The following is a 21,169-nucleotide window of genomic DNA, read 5'->3' as shown; positions in this document are numbered from 1 at the left end:
GCATACACGTAAAAGTCGCTTTTAGTACACAAAAATAGCAAATGTATTTTAATTCCTTCCATTTCCTTTGTTTTTGAATAGTCTGGTATGATGAAGATACTATTTTCATTATTTTTATCAGTTTAAAATAAATAAATAAATTATATATATCGATAAATAGATGAGATGTCTGTGTAAGATGTATGTGTGTATATACACATATAAGATGTGTAAACATTACCAGGAAGCTGCAAGTCTGTAAATAAGATGGCAATAGGATGGAATAGTGTAGCTGACAACACTGTTTGTCTCTGAAGTGTTTGTATAGTGGCCTTTGAAGGACAAACAGGACCAATGAAGGTGTAAGGATTTCTTTCCAGCTATCCTAGTAGCTTTGAGGAGGCTTCCTAAGTGAACAGAATTCCTAACACATTTTTACCTTGCAGGCAAAACCCTAAATCTAAGTCTAAGCCCAAAAAGAGAGATTTGGGAGCAGGCAAAAGGTAATTTACAAATCTGAAAGATCGAGAGCTCAGCAGATCTTCCAGATAACATGGATGTGCTTCTGTCAGCCATCTTCTGCTTTCTTTTCACTATGTTTTTGACTTTTGACCCTTCCCACAATCCCTTGCCTCCAGGCCTCATATGTCTGCAGAAACTTGCTGCAGCATATCACTAAAACCTGGCAACTTTCCCTGTCGTGAAGATCAAGGAGCCCATCTGACTACATGAGGAATGACAGTGTTCTTCCTGCTCTTTGTGTTCCAAACCATAGAGTGGATGTGTCCACTGGAGATCTAAGTATTTTTTTGGCATGAGACTCAATTCAAGTCTTTTGATGAGGACTTGAATCCCCTTTTGCTCCAGATGGCAGTCAGCTGCTGGCTGAAAGGTGCTTCTACCATCCTCAGGACTGTGGCTCTCCAAGGAGCAGACACTTTTACTATAGTAACATAGCTATGATCCTTTGAGTTGGTCAGCTTGTAGCTGTAAGGCCAGATGTTGGGCAATCCCAGCTTCTACTCCCAATACACACATGTGTGCACACACACAGAAACACACATACATAGCCATGACTTTTTTTCAAGCCACGGTACCACAGTTGTGCACAGTCCTCTCCACACCAATGGATGTTCTGGAAAAAATAAATGGCTGTTTCTCTTGTAAACCCCCAAATAAATTTTATTTATTTATTTTTTATTATTTTTGCTGCACTGACAATGCTGCTCTGCTTTAAAAAAATCTATGCCTTTTAGCTTCTTCTAACAAGTCCCAGATATAAGTCATTTTGGATAAAAGCATCTGCCAAATGAATAAATGTAAATGCAGATGTATGCCAGATTTAAGGCCTGCTGCTTAAAACAAAATTTGGAAAGAATATTGCTGTGTATTCATCTATGCTGAAAAATATAACCACAAAATATATTTGTATGACATTGAGCTGTTAAAGTTGTTTTTTGTACAATGCCATAAATGATCAAATAACAGAACAGAGATTTCAACAGAGAGTGCAACAGTTGTGGCTGATCCAAATAATATCTGTTTGAGTCAATATGCTGTTTTTTGGCAATTACTTTTAAGTAATTCAAGGATTTACCTAGAACAGAACAGAATGATGTCCTACAAAATTGGCACCAAGATCCCATACACTTTATTTCCTTGTAAAAATCGAAATGATGTTTTTTATGGTGCACATATGCCAACAATTTCTATGTGTAAAGTACTTAAAAGGCGATTCATTTTCAAGAGATGTATGTTTATGATTGTGATTGTTTAGCAGAGAATTTTGCAAGAAGCCACTGAACATCTTCTTTATGCCAAATTTCTACTCAATGGAGAACCATGTACAGTGCCAAGATTGTTATAGCTGGAAGTCTGACATCATGAGGAGTATGACTGAGCCCAGTAGATTTAAAATGCTGTTACTCAAGCTCACTTGAGTCAAAGTGCAATAACAATGATGGCAGCTAAAAATGTCCCAGACACCTGCTCTCAGCTGTTGTGTCATGTACTGAGAGTGTATTGGTGCTTACTGCTATACTGGACTCCTTGCCCTCCTGCTCTCTCCGTCCAGGATGTACGTGGACCAGCAGCAAGAAAGGTACCGCATACACTCAGTGGCCTGCACAGGGAACGAGGTGCACCTGTCCATCTGCCCCATGGAGTTTGCCAAGGCCAACACCAGCGTCCCCTGTGAGGGGGGTGGACCCGCCATGGTCAGCTGCGTCCCAGGACCACAGTTCGCACAGGTCAACGGGAAGAGGAAAAGGCCCAAGATCACGGTAACAAAAGTGCTTAAACCAAGGAAAAGATGAAGCTGAATTTGTTTGTGTGTGAAAAAAAGCTCTTTGGTCTGAGGGCTTGAACTAGGTGATATCCCATTTCATTGACAGATGAGTCTTTGGGAAGGTGAGGTAGTGTAGACTGTTGCTAGCACAGAGATAATGTCGCCAGTGCTGAAAAGCAGAGTCATTCAATCAGAGGGAAATCATGCAAATGTATCCACATGGGATTACTGAAAGAGAATGTTATGCTAGTTATCGCCTACAAAAAATGTGAATTAAAATCGAATCTCCAGAAACTGAGCAAATCAGGCAATGGTGGAACATTCCTTAAGCGTTTGGCCTTAAGCCTTAAGCCTTATGCCTCTCCCTCCCATAGGCTATGGTGAGACTGAAGGGGGGGTGGAGGTTGGGGGAGGGGCGCGTGGAGGTGCTGAAGAACAATGAGTGGGGGACGGTGTGTGATGACCGCTGGAACCTGCAGTCCGCCAGCGTGGTGTGCCGGGAGCTGGGCTTTGGCAGCGCGAAGGAGGCCCTGACGGGGGCGCGCATGGGCCAGGGTGAGTGCATGGTGCTGACCACAACAACCGCAACGACTGTGACGACTGCTCTGTGCCCGCAGAAAAAGTTTTGTCTGTCAATAACCCTGCTTCTAGCTTGCACACTGCCCTCCTATGACTGAGAAATAGTTAATCACTCTGTAAAAAGCACAAAGGCTGGTGACATGAGGAGGGTAGTGTGTTTAGTTGGACAAAACAAGCACTGAGAAGTCAACCCTGAATGGGATGTTCACATTTGTGTGTGTGTGTGTTTGTGTGTGCGTGTGTGTGTGTGTGTGTGTGTGTGTGTGTGTGTGTTTTGTCCAACCAAAAAACTTTCCCTAGGTTTCATGTTACAATACATACTATTTTAGCCAAAAACATTAACATTCATTTCAAGCTTTAATTAGATATAAATGAACGATAATTATAAAGTAAACTAGTGATCATTTCTATCGCAACAAGTTGCATTTGCCCTTGAATTGGGAGCAAATTCAGGTGAAACTGTGCCTCAGTCATGTAAATCAAAATGACTGAATGCAAGTGATAGGTTTCAGCGAGTTTCATGTGGCGGAGAACCCAGCCTGTCACTCAAGAACTGGGATTTGGCCACCACCAGCTATAAACTCTAGGTTTCATGTGTAGTCTATGCTGACTATGGGAATGTGAAAATTCACAATGTTCACGCGCAGCTGTGAGTCAACAGTGTCTGATGAGGTACTGACATATGGAGAGGTGAAGGCTTTACCACTGTATAAGCTTCAGACAAAGCTTGTCTGGCTGACACCTTCTTGTCAGACACAGAGACGCATGAAAAAACATGTAAATGCAACCTGCCTTACGAAAGCAGAAAGGTTGGCCACCAGTGGTTAAAGTGCAGACATGCACACTCTTTCAGATACCTGTGACAGAAAAGACACTGGTGTGAAGAAAAGGATCAGCACAGCAGACTGTGAGCTGCACAGAGGTCAAACTGACAGACCATTGCTCAGTCATCATTGAATTTGTGCATGCATGTGTTAACTCACATATGTCCCAGTAGTGCTCTGAGTTTTTCTGTGTTTTTATTTATTCCATTTGGCAAACAGTTCATATGCTGGACTAATAAATAACAGAGCAGAAAATCAGAGGGGTGAGAGTAGACAAGGTGAATTTCTGAACCTGTTTTCTGATTTACAAACAAACAGGAAAACAACAAAGAATGTGAGTAAACAGTCTGGAATTGTATTTATTCAGTGATATTTTGGAAGCACTGTAATGCTCATCCCCTAATGTCCTTCACATCTCATATATGAGCCAAAATTGGCTAGTAGATTCTGAAGTTCGCCTGGGAGCCTTTACATGGATGGAACAGCAGGGCAGGGCTCTGCTGCATTTGTGGCTGCCTCTGGTGGGAGAAGAATGAACTCACAGTGTCAGTGGTTCTGCCTCTGGACAAGTTTCACAGAAAGGGCTTTTCTGTAAAGGCATGTGTACAGGCCCCTGTTGGATACAGAAAGACCCAAATGGTTTTTTCCCCTCTGCTGGAAACTGCTGGACTCTCCCTCTTACACAGATACAGTTGGTTATTTCCAGTGAATGGCAATATGATTCCTTAGCAAAAAGGATTGCAAGATTAATCTTATCTTATGAGAAATGGAAAGAGATGGGCAATGATTGGTGGGACACCATTTTATGAGGAACCCTCTGAGCAACATGTTTAAAGAGTGTGACCTGTGTGCTTCAAAAATATTCTCGAATTTTGCAGCAGAGCAGAAACACTTTTCATGAAATGCCAGAGGTGGCAGGTACTCCTGGTTGCGTCCAGTCCTTGGATTGAACAAGGGAGCTATTCTCAAGTGGGCACAGAGCACTGGTCTGTTCTTCAGTATGAGTCTGTTTATACAGGACTGTGTGTGTGCGAAAGGGGGTGGGAGTCGTAAAATATTAATCTGTTTTTACATATGCATTGATGAGCTGTTTCAAGAATTTCCACACCAACAAAGTTTCTCAAAATATTGAAACATTAAACATTCAGACTCTTGGAAGTTCTCATGCCTTGCACATGGACTCAGTTTTATTTATTTCTGTCTTTTCGTCTTTGAAAATCTTATTTTAAAAATTTAAATATATGCAGACTGTTGAAGGTTTTAATATATCTCCTCACTCACAGTGCAGATGGCATATTGATATACATGAAGCACAAAAACAGCTATAGTTTACATTGCATTATCGCCATTTAGCAGATGCTCTTATCCAGAGTAACTTACATTGGTTACAGTTTTTTTTACAATGTTACCCATTTATACAGCTGGATATTTACTGAGGTAATTGTAGGTTAAGTACCTTGCCTGAGGGTACAGCAGCAGTGCCCCAGTGGGGAATCAAACCAACAAGCTTGAGGTTACAAGTCCTGCTCCTTAACAACTATGCTACACTCCCACCCCGCATATAGTCATTGGAGAATGACTGAGACCAGGAGAAAGGAGAATCTTGCAAGAAACAAGTGTAAATATCGACAGTGAGATGAACAAAAATGGTGGGCCCATTGGGGCTCTGCTGCCCAATCCACAGACAGTCACCACCTCTCCTATCCAGACAGGCAGAGTAAACAGCAGTCTGCAGACAATGCAGTGCCCCTTGAAGTCATTAAATACACATTTCACACATAATGCAGTGCCTCGTCCTTTGAAGTTACTAAATATGCACTGCACAGCAGACCAAATAGCCCTTTCTATGTAAATAAGCATTTGAGGTTCATTTCCTTAAATATTGTCCACTTTGATAAAAGAAATGGCTGTCATGTAGCTCTAGATAAAAACATTTTACTCTATGATGAAAGTCAAAATCTTGAAACAGGACAATCTTGTGTAATTTTGGCTCCATGTCACATTGGCACAAAATGGCCTTGACCCTGTGTAATCACATGTGGAAATTCACAATTCACATGTGGAAGTACACAAATCCCCAACACTTAATGCTATTACGAGTGTATATGAACATAATATTCATATCATGGTCGTTTTGGGATTAGGTCTACAGGACAGGATTAGAGATGATGTCTGTAAATTTTGTGTTTGTGTCTGGGAGAATATTTCACACCTTCACCCTGGCATATTGGGTGGGTGTCAGTGCAGTGCTACTTCCTCTGGGTGAGTGCTTGCCAGGCAGACAGTGCAAACACTGATTGGAGGGGATGGCGGGCCCACTTTTGCTGAGAACTGGCTGTGTCTGCGTTCCTGTGTTTCAGATGAATCTGTTGTCTCTCAGTCCCACTGAGCTTCCATTAATGGTGTAGTGAAGCTGGCTCACACTGCTCCCGTAAATAAGCCAAAAAGAGCAAAGGTTAAAAGAACACAATCATTTATTTTAAAATACAATGAACCGAAACCAACTAACAGCAGAGACAAAACAAGCCTCTCCCCTGCTTTTCAGCCACACCTGTATTTAATCCACCTTCAATTAGTCAGATGTGACTTGTTAGCCAATAGGCTGGTTCCCCAAACAAGTCACACACATGTGAGCATTTAACCAATGATTGATACAAGTAACACTTAGGGAGAGGTGGTGAAGGTTCTCCTTCACAAATAGATAGATGAGGCATTTTCCATTTATTTTATTCCATAATGTTTTTTTAAAGTTTTTTCAACATGCCCTGTGAAGCACTGTATGATATTTCATTTGTTAAAACTGCAGTACCAAATAAAACTTTCCTTAATTTGACAGTAAAGTGTTAGGGGTAATCAGTTTATGGAAACTACTAGAGCTTTGCAATATAGAACATGCTCAGCACAAACCAGTAAAAAATGCCTAATGGGGTTTTCTGCACCTCTACAGTCCTATATGGTGTTTCTGTTGGTAATATCAAGCACATGACCTTTACTGGTCATATCCCACACAGTGCATTTATTGGCCATATGTGGCACAGAGTTTCAGGTGATTATGTTCTCTAGAGTGTGCTGACTGATTGTGCTGGGTGTTCCATCTATGACTCATATAGGGTGTTTATTGGTTGTGTCCTCTATAATACATTGACGTGTCACGTCCCCTCTGCTGTGTTCATGATTTGTGTCCCTATATCCACAGGAATGGGTCCCATCCACATGAATGAGGTTCAGTGTTTGGGTCAGGAGAAATCCCTGTGGAATTGCCCCTTCAAGAACATCACATCTGAGAACTGTCAGCATGTCGAGGATGCCTCCGTCAGGTGCAACGTGCCTTACATGGGCTTTGAAAAAATGGTCAGAGAGCCACGCCCCACCCCACCCCTTAAATGCCATGCATGCTAACTAACAAAGGTTGTTGTAGAGTATATGGGTGGAACTATCTCTGTGCTGTCTGCTCTTGCTGGTTCACTTGTTTGAACCAATCATAATGTTTTGTCACATCTTTTTCAGCATGATCTTTTGATTGGCTCAAAGCAGCCAGGCATTGTCAGCTCCGCTCTTAATGTTGTTCATGAAGCCTCACTGCCCTATCACCACTACCAAGCTCCAAGTTTTGGGGCCCAGATCACATTAATGTGTTTAATCTTTCGTACATTTATGTAGGTCTATGGTGGAATGTGGACAGACCACTGCTATACTGTACTGAATAGGGAGTCACACTTTTAACATATTATGTTAAAGTGCCGTTAAAGTCACTCTGAGACTCTCTGCACAATCATGTGGTTATTATATACAATGAATTTTCAATTGCACAGCTGTTTAGTGGGCTTTATTTTATAACTACTAACAAGTGTGGTGTGATACATAATCATTAAACTGCTAGCTACTCTTCTGAAGCTAACCAATCACTACTGGTTTAATATAGCATTATAAACTGTTGCATATGTAAATCTGAGTGACATAATGTAACCTTTTAGCTGTTTGTTATTGTGTGTGTGTGTTTTAGGTTATGATGAATATGATGCCTGGCCAGTCCTTTTGAGTGCTGATAGGGTTACTTTACTCAACTTTGAAATACCTGTTCATATAATTCTTCACACTAGAGAAGAAAACTGGGTGCATATACTGAAAGCCATTAGATGTGTATGTACAAAACTGAAATGTCTGTCATACTAAACTTAGATCACAGCAAATGCTACTTGCCTGCTTGTCGCTAAGCAAGTGGGATATTTATAAGTGAACATTATGCAATAACTACATCTTGACTGAAAAGACTCATTTGAGTAAAATAATTATTGGGATCTTTGTATTCATGTCAATCAGCACCCCAGATATTGAGTCTGAGATGTCCCCCAAATTTCTATAGTTCTACTTAAATGAAAATGCTGTTCAATGAGTAGTTTATGCCAATAGCTAATTGCAAGAGCATTAAGCTCATTGGAACACAAAATAAATGTCATGTTCTGTGGAAGTAAAAGTCACAAGGAATTTGAAATGTAACACCAGGGATGTTTTTAGCTGGACACCCAAAGCATACTCCAAGGAAATGGTTTTTACAGGATAAGTGCTTAGGTACTCCATCCACCTGAATCTGATACAAGTTTCCCTGGGTACAGAAAACAGCCCTTCAAATTTAATTTTACAAAAGTGGACCTGAGGTGCTGGTTTGCATGATGTCGATCTTAACAAAATCTGAGAAACTGGAAACTAAAGGGAACAACATGTCCACTGCTACAGCAGCACTGACACCTTTCTTGGTCAATACATGCTTAGGCACAGAGTTTATTTGTTAATGGTTCTGGGCTGAGAAAATTAATTAAAACATTGCTGGAATGTTGTGTGAATTTAGTAGAGAGGGAGGTAAGACCTATAAGAAATTATTCTGGTTTCCTTGCTAACTCCCATAAAGTACAAGGAGTAACTGGTTAAAGAAATTGTGCCTATTTAAAGGAATGAATCTGTGGACAAGCACATATTGATGTCAGTGCTTCTCTTAAAACTGTGATTGCTGTGTTGCATTCTGGTCTCCTGAGAGATAATCACAAAGGCCCTGTCAGTCAAAACAAATTTAACAAAATGTCCAGGGACAGTAATGAGTAAAAACATGCAAAGTTTTTTTTATTTTCTTCTCCATAGTACAATCTAAAACATTTTGCAAATTCTGCAAGCAAAACAGTTTTTAAGAACCAGTGGACAGTTTCACTTGTATTGAATACTTCTGATGAAATATGAAACCAATATTGTGACATGGTACACACAGACAAAAGAAAATAGTCCAACAATAGAAAAACTCAACATTACTGCTTTCAATGCATTTGCTTGCAATTTGGCCGAAATGTGTAGATGTCTTTGTATGATTTATCTCTGACCAAATCAGCACACATAATACATGCTGCTCCCTTGTAATGTTTCTGAAAAAAAAAACACACATTCCAACATGCTGGCAGGTGAACCAACTCAGTCATGGTTGGCCAGCCAGGCCATGTTTGAATCCAGTGATTGCTCTAACTCCTCCATGACCAACCCTTATGCAGATCCGTCTCACGGGGGGGCGCACGCGCTTTGAGGGGCGCGTGGAGCAGCTAATCTCGGAGGGGAACGGGACGGACGGCTGGGGGGTGATCTGTGGAGAGGGCTGGACCACACGGGAGGCCATGGTGGTCTGCCGGCAGCTGGGGCTGGGATACGCTAAAAGCGGCTTGCGAGTAGGTAGCCAAACTCCCACCTTCTACAAATATTCCCTACCCTGCAAGCAGCCTGCACTAGGGTACTGGTGGAAGACCACACTGGAGCATAGTGGTTAAAGAGCTGTGGTTTGTAACCTAAAGGGTACTGGTTCTATTGCTGGGTGCTACAGTGTCATTTTACCCTGAAGCAAGGTAGTTAATCTGCACTGCTTCAGGAAAATATCCATTTGAATATCCAATATCCAAAATATTCACAAATGGATAAAACTGTAAAATGCACACTAGAATAAGGACATTTGGGAAGTAAATGAACAATATGATATAATGCATCATGCTTCATGTTAGTTCTTACAGTGTTGTGCAGGGCAGCACCACATATCCTACTCACTACTAACATTCTGTCTCTCTTTCTCTCTGTTGAAGAGATGGCTCTCATTCTCACAGAGAGAGTGCTTCAGAGAGTGCTTTTGTTTTACCCGTCTCAGATGTAACTTCTTGCAGAAGTGACAGTTTGATGATTTTTTTGTTGCTCATCTGTTGAGGGCACAGCAAGGTCACTTTCTTCTCTAACCATGTACTTACTCATGTCAAGGGCTCTTTGCAGTCAGTTTCTCAATAAAGCAAATCTCAGGTTGTTGTTTTCTGAGCTCAGTAAATGAGCAAGCTGAAGGTAGAGTGGCCATGAGAGGACAGGCTGACCTTTTGGACATATTGTGTGATTCTATATAGGAGGGGGACTGTGGGAGGGGAGGGTCAGGAGTCAGACCGGGGGGGCGGGGCGTTGCATGCTGATGTCCCGCAGGGCCTCTCTGCAGATCCGGATCGTGGGCGGACGGACAGATTATGAGGGTCGGGTGGAGGTGAAGGTGGGGACCGGGTGGGGCATGGTGTGCAGTGACGGCTGGACCACGCAGGAAGCCATGGTGGCCTGCAGACAGCTGGGGCTGGGCTACTCCCTGCATGCTGTCACTGTGAGTAATGCACTGCCTGCATGACGTCGCTATGAGTAATGCGCTGCCTGCATGCTGTCACTGTGAGTAATGCACTGCCTGCATGACGTCGCTATGAGTAATGCGCTGCCTGCATGCTGTCACTGTGAGTAATGCACTGCCTGCATGACGTCGCTATGAGTAATGCGCTGCCTGCATGCTGTCACTGTGAGTAATGCGCTGCCTGCATGACGTCGCTATGAGTAATGCACTGCCCGCATGCTATCGCCATGAATAACGCACTGCCTGCATGGCACCTCCATGAGTAATGCGCTGCCTGCATGGCACCTCCATGAGTAACGCGCTGCCTGCATGGCACCTCCATGAGTAACGCGCTGCCTGCATGGCACCTCCATGAGTAACGCGCTGCCTGCATGGCACCTCCATGAATAACGCGCTGCCTGCATGGCACCTCCATGAGTAATGCGCTGCCTGCATGGCACCTCCATGAGTAATGCGCTGCCTGCATGGCACCTCCATGAGTAATGCGCTGCCTGCATGGCACCTCCATGAATAACGCACTGCCTGCATGGCACCTCCATGAGTAATGCACTGCCTGCATGCCGTCGCCACAAGTAACACAGTGTCCGCATGACGTCACCATGAGTAACACACTGCCCACATGCCGTCGCCACAAGTAACACAGTGTCCGCATGATGTCACCATGAGTAACGCACTGCCCGCATGCCGTCACCACAAATAACGCACTGCCCGCATGACGTCACCATGAGTAACGCACTGCCCGCATGCCGTCACCGCAAGTAACGCACTGCCCGCATGCCGTCGCCATGAGTAACACACTGCCCGCATGACGTCAACATGAGTAACGCACTGCCCGCATGCCGTCACCGCAAGTAACGCACTGTCCGCATGCCGTCGCCATGAGTAACACACTGCCCGCATGCCGTCACCATGACTAACACACAACTTCCCATATGCTATCACCCTACGAAACATACTTGCTGCATGCTGTCACCTTTAGTAACATACTCCCTGCATCTTATTTCTTTGAATAACACTCCCTGCATGCTCTTACCTAGAATAAAGTACTTCCTGCATGCTATCACCTTTAGTAACATACTTCCTGCATACCACCTTTATTAAAGTATTCCCTGCATGATACCACCTTTACTAACGTATTCCCTGCATACTATAACCTTCAGTAAAGTATTTCCCTGGATAGTGCAACCTTGAGTAAAGTACTCTCTGCATGCTAGAATCTTGAGTAAAGTATTATCTCAGTATGAACTGTGGTGTAAAATGAAAATGTCATTGGTTACAAAAGATCCATTCATTTGCGTGTAATTATATTTCTGGAGACATTTGTTTTCAGCTGATTGCATTGGTGGGAGAACATGAAACTACCTGTTAAATTTCAGATTAATTTAGAAAGTTAGGTTTAAAAAATTAAGATCATGGGCTGTCAAATTGCTTTTTACTGTCCCTTAAAGCATAATGACACATGTTCAAATATGAAGTGATAATAATAAGAAATTTTTTTTTTAACTGATATCAAATTTAGTGACGTGTAAAATTATATTATATTATATTAAATATTTTTTAATTACCCACTGTGTAACAAGTTCTGCATGATAAGCATGGAATTCAATACATGATTGGAGATTACAGAACTGTTTTACAGAACAACATCTGATAGTATATCTCCTCTTCCAGTCCCCTGCCCCCAGTGAAGGAAGCACTGTAAACAGATTCTTTTCATTGAAGGGTCTTACTGAAGATCTGTGTGATACCTTCATAAGCACTACAAAAGCATTCATAAACACTTGTGGCAATAACAAGTCTGTTGTCATGGGTTGGGTTTTATCCCCATCCATATCCACCATCCAAGTGATATTACCATGGTATTCTGATTTGGTTTGTTGCAGTAAAGATATATTTGGCATGGAGACAGACATCACAATCTGCCCTGTGACTGTGTAGCATAAGTTTTTAAGAAGACCTATGAAGGCTCCATGTAGTTCTTAATACAGGGTTTTAACTCTTTTAAAACTTAACTTGAGATGACATCCTCCCTCTGACCCCTCAATGTTTGTTGCCAAGGAAACATGGTACTGGGACAGTAGCAACGTGACGGACATGGTGATGAGTGGGGTCAAGTGCACAGGGGACGAGATGACACTTAACGACTGCCAGCGCCACAAGGTCGTTAGCTGCCAGAAGGCGGGAACGCGCTTTGCAGCAGGGGTCATCTGCTCTGAGAGTGAGTGAGAACGGGGGATAACATCAGGGAAATGTTGGGGAAACATCAGACCAACATGGCATGCTGGCCTACCGTTTCAAAGTACAGAAACCTGTCAAGACATGGCCAGAGTAGTTTCCTTTAATGGTCAGTCGGAAGTTAAAAATATTTTAAAATATTTTAAATGAGCAACTGCCTGCAAGGAATGCCATGATCCATGTGAAAATAGTTTACTGTCAGTTGCTGTCTTGCCTAGTTTTTCCTTCTGTGTATCAGCAACCTTTGACCTCAGCGCTGATGGAATCCAGCTGTCTTACCATCAGTCAGTTCAAGCAGCTAACATGCAAACTGAGCAGATGCATCCACTGTACCTGGATCAGTGCATGTTGGCTTCTTACCAAAGAGAGATGGAAGACCCAGTAGGCTTTGTGATCAGGATTATGGCCCCCTACCTTCAAAGCCATTGCAGGTTTAGTTTCCCTGAATGAGACTCTTTTTTGCTGTCACCCCCCCCCCCCCCCCCCCCCCCCATGGCAGCTGCCTCTGACCTGATCCTGCACGCCCCGCTGGTGGAACAGACAGTCTACATCGAGGACCGGCCCCTGCACATGCTGTACTGCGCAGCCGAGGAGGACTGCCTCTCCAAGTCAGCCGCCAAGGCCAACTGGCCCTACGGCCACCGCCGCCTGCTGCGCTTCTCCTCCCAGATCCACAATATCGGTCGCGCTGACTTCCGCCCCAAGGCGGGCCGCCACTCCTGGGTGTGGCATGAGTGCCATAGGTAAATGGGGGGTCTGCAGTGGCTTGTGGGGGGGAGGGGAGGCTTATTGTGGGTGGGATAACCCATCCTGGCTGCCTGTTTGGGGAAAGGCGCAGCACAACTCAACAGCATGACTCGCATGTAGCATGGTCTGGTCGCTGGGCCTCTCGCTGTGGCTGTGAATGCATTTCAAGTGGGGCAGTGGGCTAGAAAAGGGTAGCGTGTTGTGGCTGTTGTTTTTGTACTACCAATCGTGTTTTATTTCTTGCTCTTCAGTGATTTCTCTCCAATGCCCCACTTCCCACATTATTTAGGGTGGGGCCTATCTCCAGAACGTGTTTGTCCATGTCAGCATGGTTCGGCCTTGTTGTCCATGGAGCGTGGCAGCATATGGTCGTTGTTGTAATCTATGTTGTTCTTCTCCTTCTCTCTGTTTGTCTCAGTCCGACATGCACTGCGTCTTTGTCATCAGTGTTTTGTGGTGTAACAACACTTACCATGTGTCAGCCGTGTCTTGCTACTTGTGGTCAGTTTTTGGTCAAAGCGTGGTTATTTACTCTGCTCAGCATGCTGTTGGTGTAATATTTCTACATTTTTTCTTGATTTTATACAGTGACTTCATTTAAAAAAACATTTTGCAATCAGATGAACAAAAATGTGCATTATGGTTCAAAGGATTTCACATTTCTTCCTACAATCACAACCACAGCAACAATCCATGATAGTTTCAGTAGGTCGGTTGAAAGTTTTTCATTAACATATTAAGTACGATATATTGATATAAGTAGAGACAAAGTGCTACTTCTACATATAACAGAAACATCTGAGGCACTGTTACTGCCATACAGGTAGACTCCTGATTGTGACTGATACCACTGCTGTTGAATTATGCTGAAAGCCTGCCCTCTAACGTGCTGGGGTTTCACAAAGTTTCAACTTTACACAATGTCACAATGACGTTGTGTGAACACTGTGCGATAGAAGGGCTGCAACAGGACCCTCCGCTTTCCACCACAAGCCAAAGTGGGCCCTGTATTTACACCATGGGTTCCGTTCACATCCTGGTTTTTATCACTTTAGGTGTTCGGCACTGAATGTCAGACTTATTCATACACATGTACATTTACATTGCTTTAGTCCAGTCCAAAAATGTATTATGGAGACGATTAGGAAACCAGAGCAGAAACAACAGTTTGGGTTTTTCTTTTGTTGTCTTTTGAAGGATTGGCCGAAACACACGAAACAAAATAACACCCACATGAAATTCGGGTGTCTTTTTAACAGCCCACAGCAGCTGAAATACATTATCTTCAGAGCAACAAAATTGAACAGGCAAAAGCATGATCATCAAACATCATTAGTCTTTTTAACTGTTCCTAAACACTCCACAGCCTTTGATATAAATCACATTAAGAGAATCCAGTTAGGGAGATTGCTTGGACCTCCTCCCACAGACTCACACTAATCAAACCACCTAGGAGCCAGCCTACCTTACATGCACAGCCACAGACTGTAAATTTAAACAAGACCCAGTTTACACTAACGAATGTGGAAAGTATTAGTCAGAAAACAAATGCAAGGCTATGTAGGAAATCAATCCTCAGAAGCAATCCCATCCCCATTTCCAACCTCCATTTTTTGTGCTTTAACAAAAGATAGAGAAAATGAGACAGCCTCATCACTGACTGGTTTTTTGTATCTTACTGGCCTCTTGTAATACTTCGCAATAACTACTCTTACCATAGTGATGCACTTATTTGGAAGTCATTCTGGGTAAGAGCATCTACTAAATGAGTAATGTAATGTAATGTTTTCAATAAATGATGCTCAGCAATGGTCCAAGCAGAATTAAGAAACTTGGCTGAGGTTTTCAGTAGGAATAAGCCAGGTGTATTTGTCACAGGGCAGAACCATTTGACGTTAATCCCCTCTCATTCAGAATCAGTATCATGCCAAGGTGCCGGGTGCTTTAGGTAACGCTGTCCTCTGCAGCACACACACATAACATTCTCCACAACATTGCAGAAATGTAAGAATCACACAATGGCCGGCTTGTTATTGCATGTGCATGGTGAGCCTCGTACCCTACGAAAGGCTGGTGCTTTCTGTGATGTTTCACTTTGTGTGTGTGTGTGTCTGTGTGTATGTGTGTGTGTGTGTGTGTCTGTGCGATTGTTTGTTCCTTCAGGCATTATCACAGCATGAACATATTTACTCACTATGATCTGCTGTCCATCAACGGCAGCAAGGTGGCAGATGGCCACAAAGCCAGCTTCTGCCTGGAGGACACAGACTGCCAGGAAGGTAGGACCCCGGGGGGCACCAACATGCTGCTCCCAACAGGGCAGCCAGTGAGCTAGGCCACACAGAATCTGCACAGATTGCTTGTGATGGAAGTCACTCTGGATAAGAACATCTGCTAAATGCATGTAATGTAATGTAATGTAATGTGTGATTTAATAATGTGATTTAATAGATCTGTGATTCTGCACAGAATCTATGCAGCATTCTCCCAGATAAGACTAGCACTACAGCTGGGTGGTCTGTTAGGAGACATGGGTGTTGTGGGAGAAAGTGGAGCTGTAGCGCCCTCTGTTGGCAGGGTGATCAAAGTGAAACTAGAGGGGAATGTCCAAAAGTGGCTCTGTGAGGCAGGGCTTTTGTGTATTTTATCTGCAAACAAACCCTCTGAACTCTCATTCCTCATCATGAGTGGGATTACAATGACCCTCTACACACCATAACACTGCTTCAGCATAGAAACAGCCCTTTTACAATGTATTCATTATTATTAATATTCTACATGCTTCACATTTGACTGTGAGAGTTTCTGTGTTCTCATCAGTGGACTACAATTGATTGGCCTATACTAATACTTACGTTATAGTTCCATTGTCTTCTTACATCTCAGCAATTTATTAATGGAGGTGTTCTGTGGGTACCCTCTAGGGGTATCAAAACGCTACGAGTGTGCCAACTTCGGTGAGCAGGGCATCACTGTTGGCTGCTGGGACCTGTACCGCCATGACATCGACTGTCAGTGGATCGACATCACTGATGTCAAACCTGGAAACTATATCTTACAGGTAGACCGGGACCAGTATGTGCTCAAAGAATAGTAAGCATGTATTTACATTGCACATGGGTACATGAAGAATGTGATCATTGTTCACTTGAAAGATAACATGCTTGGTTCACATTCTTTATTGTTCAGTTAATTTGGCCTTCTCATAAGGATGGCTTTATTGACCTGGCACATGTTTTTTTGCTGTTTTTGAAAAGCATGATGTCCATGTGTGACAAATCTCACTGATATGCTGAATCAGGGCTTGTTCTAGTAAAATCCTGTAACTTTGTAAACAGTTTCCCTCACAAAAGGAATATTATTTTAAAGTCTAAAATAATTTATTTTCAATAATCAGTCATAATCTGCTACATATGTTAGAGGAATATTATTGTCACTTTCATGAATGTGAGTTTCTGAATACATTCAAAGTGACAATAGCTGATAGCTATTAATAGCTGCCAAATGAATAAATGTAAATGTAAATATTTCCTAATAGAGCCCCAATATAGAAAAACTACTCATATTTTGGGTTCATATTACTCATATTAAACCATACACTGACATTTATCAAGGTGTAAAATGTGCTAAAGAATAAAATTAAAATAATTCACTAAACACATGCATTACAATAGTATTTGTACTGTGATGCAGAGACAGTATGGTTGTACCGTTCAGTGAGGCACTTTACCATAGCACAAAATCTGACTGTGTTAAAGGGTTACAGATTGTAGGAATGTAAGCATTGCAAGGTGTCTGATATGCACATGAGTTAAGGACAGCAGAGAATTATAATCAGGGAGCAAGGATTAGGCCCCAGAAACAAGGGCAAGGTCTCTCTCTCTTTTCCCCTCATAACTCTGCTTCATTCCTCATGGTCAGGTGGTGATAAATCCAAACTATGAGGTCGCAGAGAGTGACTTCACCAACAACGCCATGAAGTGCAATTGCAAATACGATGGCCATCGGATTTGGCTGCACAAATGCCATCTTGGTGAGTCATTCCACAGCAATGAGAGGGGCTCAGTTCCTGGGGTCTGGGTATATATTTGTATCCAACAAAAATTTACCAGGCTTAAGTGGTCCAAATATTGTAACTGCACAAAATGCACTGCTGCATTTTTTGTGTCATACATTTGTTTGTGTTTAGCAGAAGCTAAATACACACAAAAATTTAGCAGAAGCTAACATATAACAAACAAAAAATAATAGCATCTGCTCAGCTATGGCTACTATAAAGGCTAAATCAGCTAAGAGCACATACAGCTGAAAACATTCACATCTGCAGTTAAAAGCACATACAGCTAAAGGCACATCCATACTGTAACTAAAAACACATTGACAGCTGTAGCGAAAAAGCACATACAGCAAAAAGTATATTTCACAACAGTAGATGAAAGTATATTCACAGCTGCAGCTAAAGGCACATTCACAATTGGAGCTAAAAGCACACGCAGCTAAAACCACATTCATTGCTATCGCTAAAAGCACATTCACAGTAGTCTATTCTTCCCTTCCCTCCTAGGTGATGCATTCAGTGAAGAGGCAGAGAAGAAGTTTGAAAAGTATCCCGGACAGCTAAATAACCAGATCTCCTAACTGCACCTGACATTGCATTGTGGTGGAGTCTCTCTGTATGGCTTTAGACTCAATGGAGCTGGCTTTCAAGGCACAAATGTGTAGTTCTTGTATATGTGTGTTACATGTGTCCCTGTGTGTGTGCATGTGTGTGTGTGTGTGTGTGTGTGTGTGTGTGTGTGCCTGTGTGTTTATATCTGTGCCATGGCCAAACTCTTGTTAATCTAGCTATTTGAACATCACACCAGAACCAAGACCAACAGCCATCCAGAAGCTCAGACAAAGAGAAATGGAATGAACTCAGTATATACTTTAGTCTAGTAAATTCGGCCCTTTACAAGAGAACAATTACTTTACAGTACATGGGTCAGATGTCGTATTATATTTGAATATTTTATGACCCTTTCATATTGAAACATTTTAAAAGTATTTCTCTTTTTTTTACATAAAAACCATGCAGCTTATATATTATGCCTCCTAGCCGTGGAGAAGAAAATCTAGTTTGGATTTCATGGAGTATATTCCTATTTTTGTATTGATGCATGACACATATTCAGTGTGAGTATGTGTATGTGAGGTGTGTATACATATTGGGTCCATATTGAGTTTGAAGGCCGCTGCCATTGCTTTCAAATCATATGTGAACATCAAACTGTGGCTCACAGCAGATGGGAATGAAGAGGTTTTCCATCTGAATCCTTGGCATTAACCCTCAAAATGCCAGGACAGTTATAAATTCGGTTCCTTCTCAATGTATATGTTGCACATACATTAACAACACTGTCAGACAGTACTGTAAATCAGTGGGTCACAAATTCAGGTCCTAAATGTGACTGCTGTGGTGCCCCTCCACAATGCACTTAAGATGTACTTGCCAAAACATCCATAAGAAAAATGGACAATAAATACAATCAAAAGGAGGTAGCACTGACCAGCTTTATTCATATGACCACTGATGGATGCTTCAGTTACTTAAATTAGGTAGCAAGCACATGGTTCTGTAACACAGGCTGCTCTTGATGCAGAAAGAGGAGATCAGTAGAAAAGGAGTGGCTGTGCTGCTGTGACTGCAGGTGACCCCTGGAAAAAAGGCCCATCCTCTATAACAGGGGAGTTCACTACATCTGTTCATTAAGTCTTCCTTTTTGCATTAATGCTAGAACACACAGTAGATCTTAGCCCCAGTTTAGCCCTGCAAATAGCCGATGGGTGCTTGTTGTTATTTCTTGCTGAAATTCAGCATGTCTATGCTGCTATCACCTCAGCTTAACTGTTGAATTTGTGTCAGGTGCTAACCAGCAACAAGCTGCCCTTGTGAGCAACTGTGAGCTGTAAAACAATTTGTTCTTCTTGCTTTCTGTTTTCATGCTGTGTGTTCTAAGAATAAGATTTCTGTAGGGCTTACAATGCAGCGCCTCATGTTGCAGTGAATACTGAGACAACAGCCTGCTTTGCTAGAAAAACCTTTCTGAATGTGGTGACTACCAGGTGAAGAACTCCTCCGTTCTCGCTGCATGAGAGGCTAAACAATAAAGTGTTACATTATATTTTTTTATTGTTTATTTCTGCTCTGCTTCAAATGTTGTCCTTCAGACAAAAATTGTACATGGTTACAAAAAGAATAAGGTTTAACCGTCACTGTGAAACAGTTTATTGTCTGTTCTGAGATGGTTAAGACACTCATTATTCATGAAAGCCGTTTATGTCAAACTTCCGTAAGACATCTGTTTATGTGGCAAAATAGAGGAAATGAAATGAAAGTAGAAACTGCACTATATAATGTCTCTCCAAATCAAATGTACATGCCTCATTTTATCCAATGCTTCTTTCTTACTAACTAAATTAATTCACTTCATTAGTATATAAATACTGTTATCATTAACTTATACCCTGGCAGTCAAAATGTCCCATTCACCACAAATGCATCCCCATGCTAAGCAGTGCTTTTGGTCATGCAGTGATTTGAGGCCTTTCCAGAGAATAGCAAAATTTAGATTAGCACTTTTAGTGTGGGATGAAAGAACAACAGTGCTTACAGTCACTGTGCTGTGATTGAAGCCAAAAGGAGACCAATTTGTATGTATGGTATCAAGTACCGCACAATGACCAATCATCTTTGATGAAGTGTAGGCAAATAATTATAAAATGCTATGAGTGAGCTAGGTGAGTGAGTCAGCGAATCATTGGCATGTAATCTGAAATCAGAACAGGGTGTACTGACAGCGAATTTGGTGCCAGCAACGACTCTCCCCACTCATTTTAAAACTGAGTAAGAACAAAGACATGTCTCCATTTCCTGTTTTTGGAATTTTCCTGGCAGCTCCTGTCTTGTTCCTGTGCTCTACATTAGCCAAGCACTCCTAAGGAAAAGCAGTGTTTTTCACTACCCCTCGTGCATAAAGAAGAGGAAGGAACATATTTGCTGGAGTGGCATTTGGATCTGCTCATGGAATATGCCTAAAAGGGTACTGTTACTCTTACCACCATCAAACTCTGTGTGAACTGTTTGCAGCAACTGTTTCATATTTACTTGGTCTTAAACCCACAGAAAGAGGGGGAATTTGAAGTCTGGTAGGGAAGTAGCCTGTATGTCTGGGATTCCTCTTTACACTGGGTTTAAGGGCAGCAGTGTGGTATGATGGTAAAGCACAGGGCTTGTATTTGCTCCTGCACTGTGCACTTCCCTCAACACTGTGCAGAAATCACATTGCAACATACAGCAGGAATGGTCTCTCTGACATTCTAATTCTGTAGTTCAAAGATGGCATGATTTGATCGTTATATCAGGTATTTTTTTTCCGCTTTCCCCCTTAATTACCGTTTGAAATCACCAATTGTATATTAAGCTCATCTCACTGTGAGAACCTGGAGTAAGACAAATGCAGTTTTCCAATCACAATCACATGGAGCCAATGGCCATTGGTTGCACTATAAGTTCCATAGTGTGTCACAGTAAAGTGGGTGCCAGTTGTAGGATAGCTGCCTCTCCACTGACATCATAAGCTGTTTTTTTTTTTTTTCAAGAAACACTTGCTGATCAGTTTATCCACATCAGATGAGAGAAAAAGAAAAGCTGTTGTTTGCCAGTGTGTATATTTTAATAAATGATCAGGATCAGGATAAAACTCTTTACATTATTTGGTTTGGATTGGGGTGGTCAAGCTGATTTTAGATCAGTTGTTCGAGAAAAAAAAAGTCAAGGTGTATTAGTTTCCTTCAGCAACA

The 21,169-nt window shown here is 42.2% G+C and overlaps 1 protein-coding gene across 1 annotated transcript in view; it reads left to right on the top strand.

Annotated features, from left to right (window-relative positions):
- The window catches only part of LOC118793264 (lysyl oxidase homolog 3B-like), a 45,016-nt gene extending 26,625 nt beyond the window's left edge, over positions 1–18,391 (top strand). Inside the window, exons 5-15 of the mRNA XM_036551360.1 lie at positions 2,054–2,261; positions 2,641–2,821; positions 6,866–7,020; positions 9,201–9,371; positions 10,169–10,324; positions 12,404–12,563; positions 13,080–13,323; positions 15,491–15,606; positions 16,252–16,388; positions 17,249–17,360; positions 17,892–18,391. Coding sequence (XP_036407253.1) covers positions 2,054–2,261; positions 2,641–2,821; positions 6,866–7,020; positions 9,201–9,371; positions 10,169–10,324; positions 12,404–12,563; positions 13,080–13,323; positions 15,491–15,606; positions 16,252–16,388; positions 17,249–17,360; positions 17,892–17,965 — 1,714 coding nt within the window. The 3' untranslated portion in view covers positions 17,966–18,391. The remainder of the gene's footprint in view (positions 1–2,053; positions 2,262–2,640; positions 2,822–6,865; positions 7,021–9,200; positions 9,372–10,168; positions 10,325–12,403; positions 12,564–13,079; positions 13,324–15,490; positions 15,607–16,251; positions 16,389–17,248; positions 17,361–17,891) is intronic.
- Positions 18,392–21,169: the final 2,778 nt, after the last annotated feature.

The sequence above is a fragment of the Megalops cyprinoides genome, chromosome 18 (assembly GCF_013368585.1).
Source record: "Megalops cyprinoides isolate fMegCyp1 chromosome 18, fMegCyp1.pri, whole genome shotgun sequence".
NCBI lineage: Eukaryota > Metazoa > Chordata > Actinopteri > Elopiformes > Megalopidae > Megalops > Megalops cyprinoides.
The sequence above is the reverse complement of the archived record's forward strand: the minus strand, read 5'-3'. Positions and strand labels throughout refer to the sequence as shown.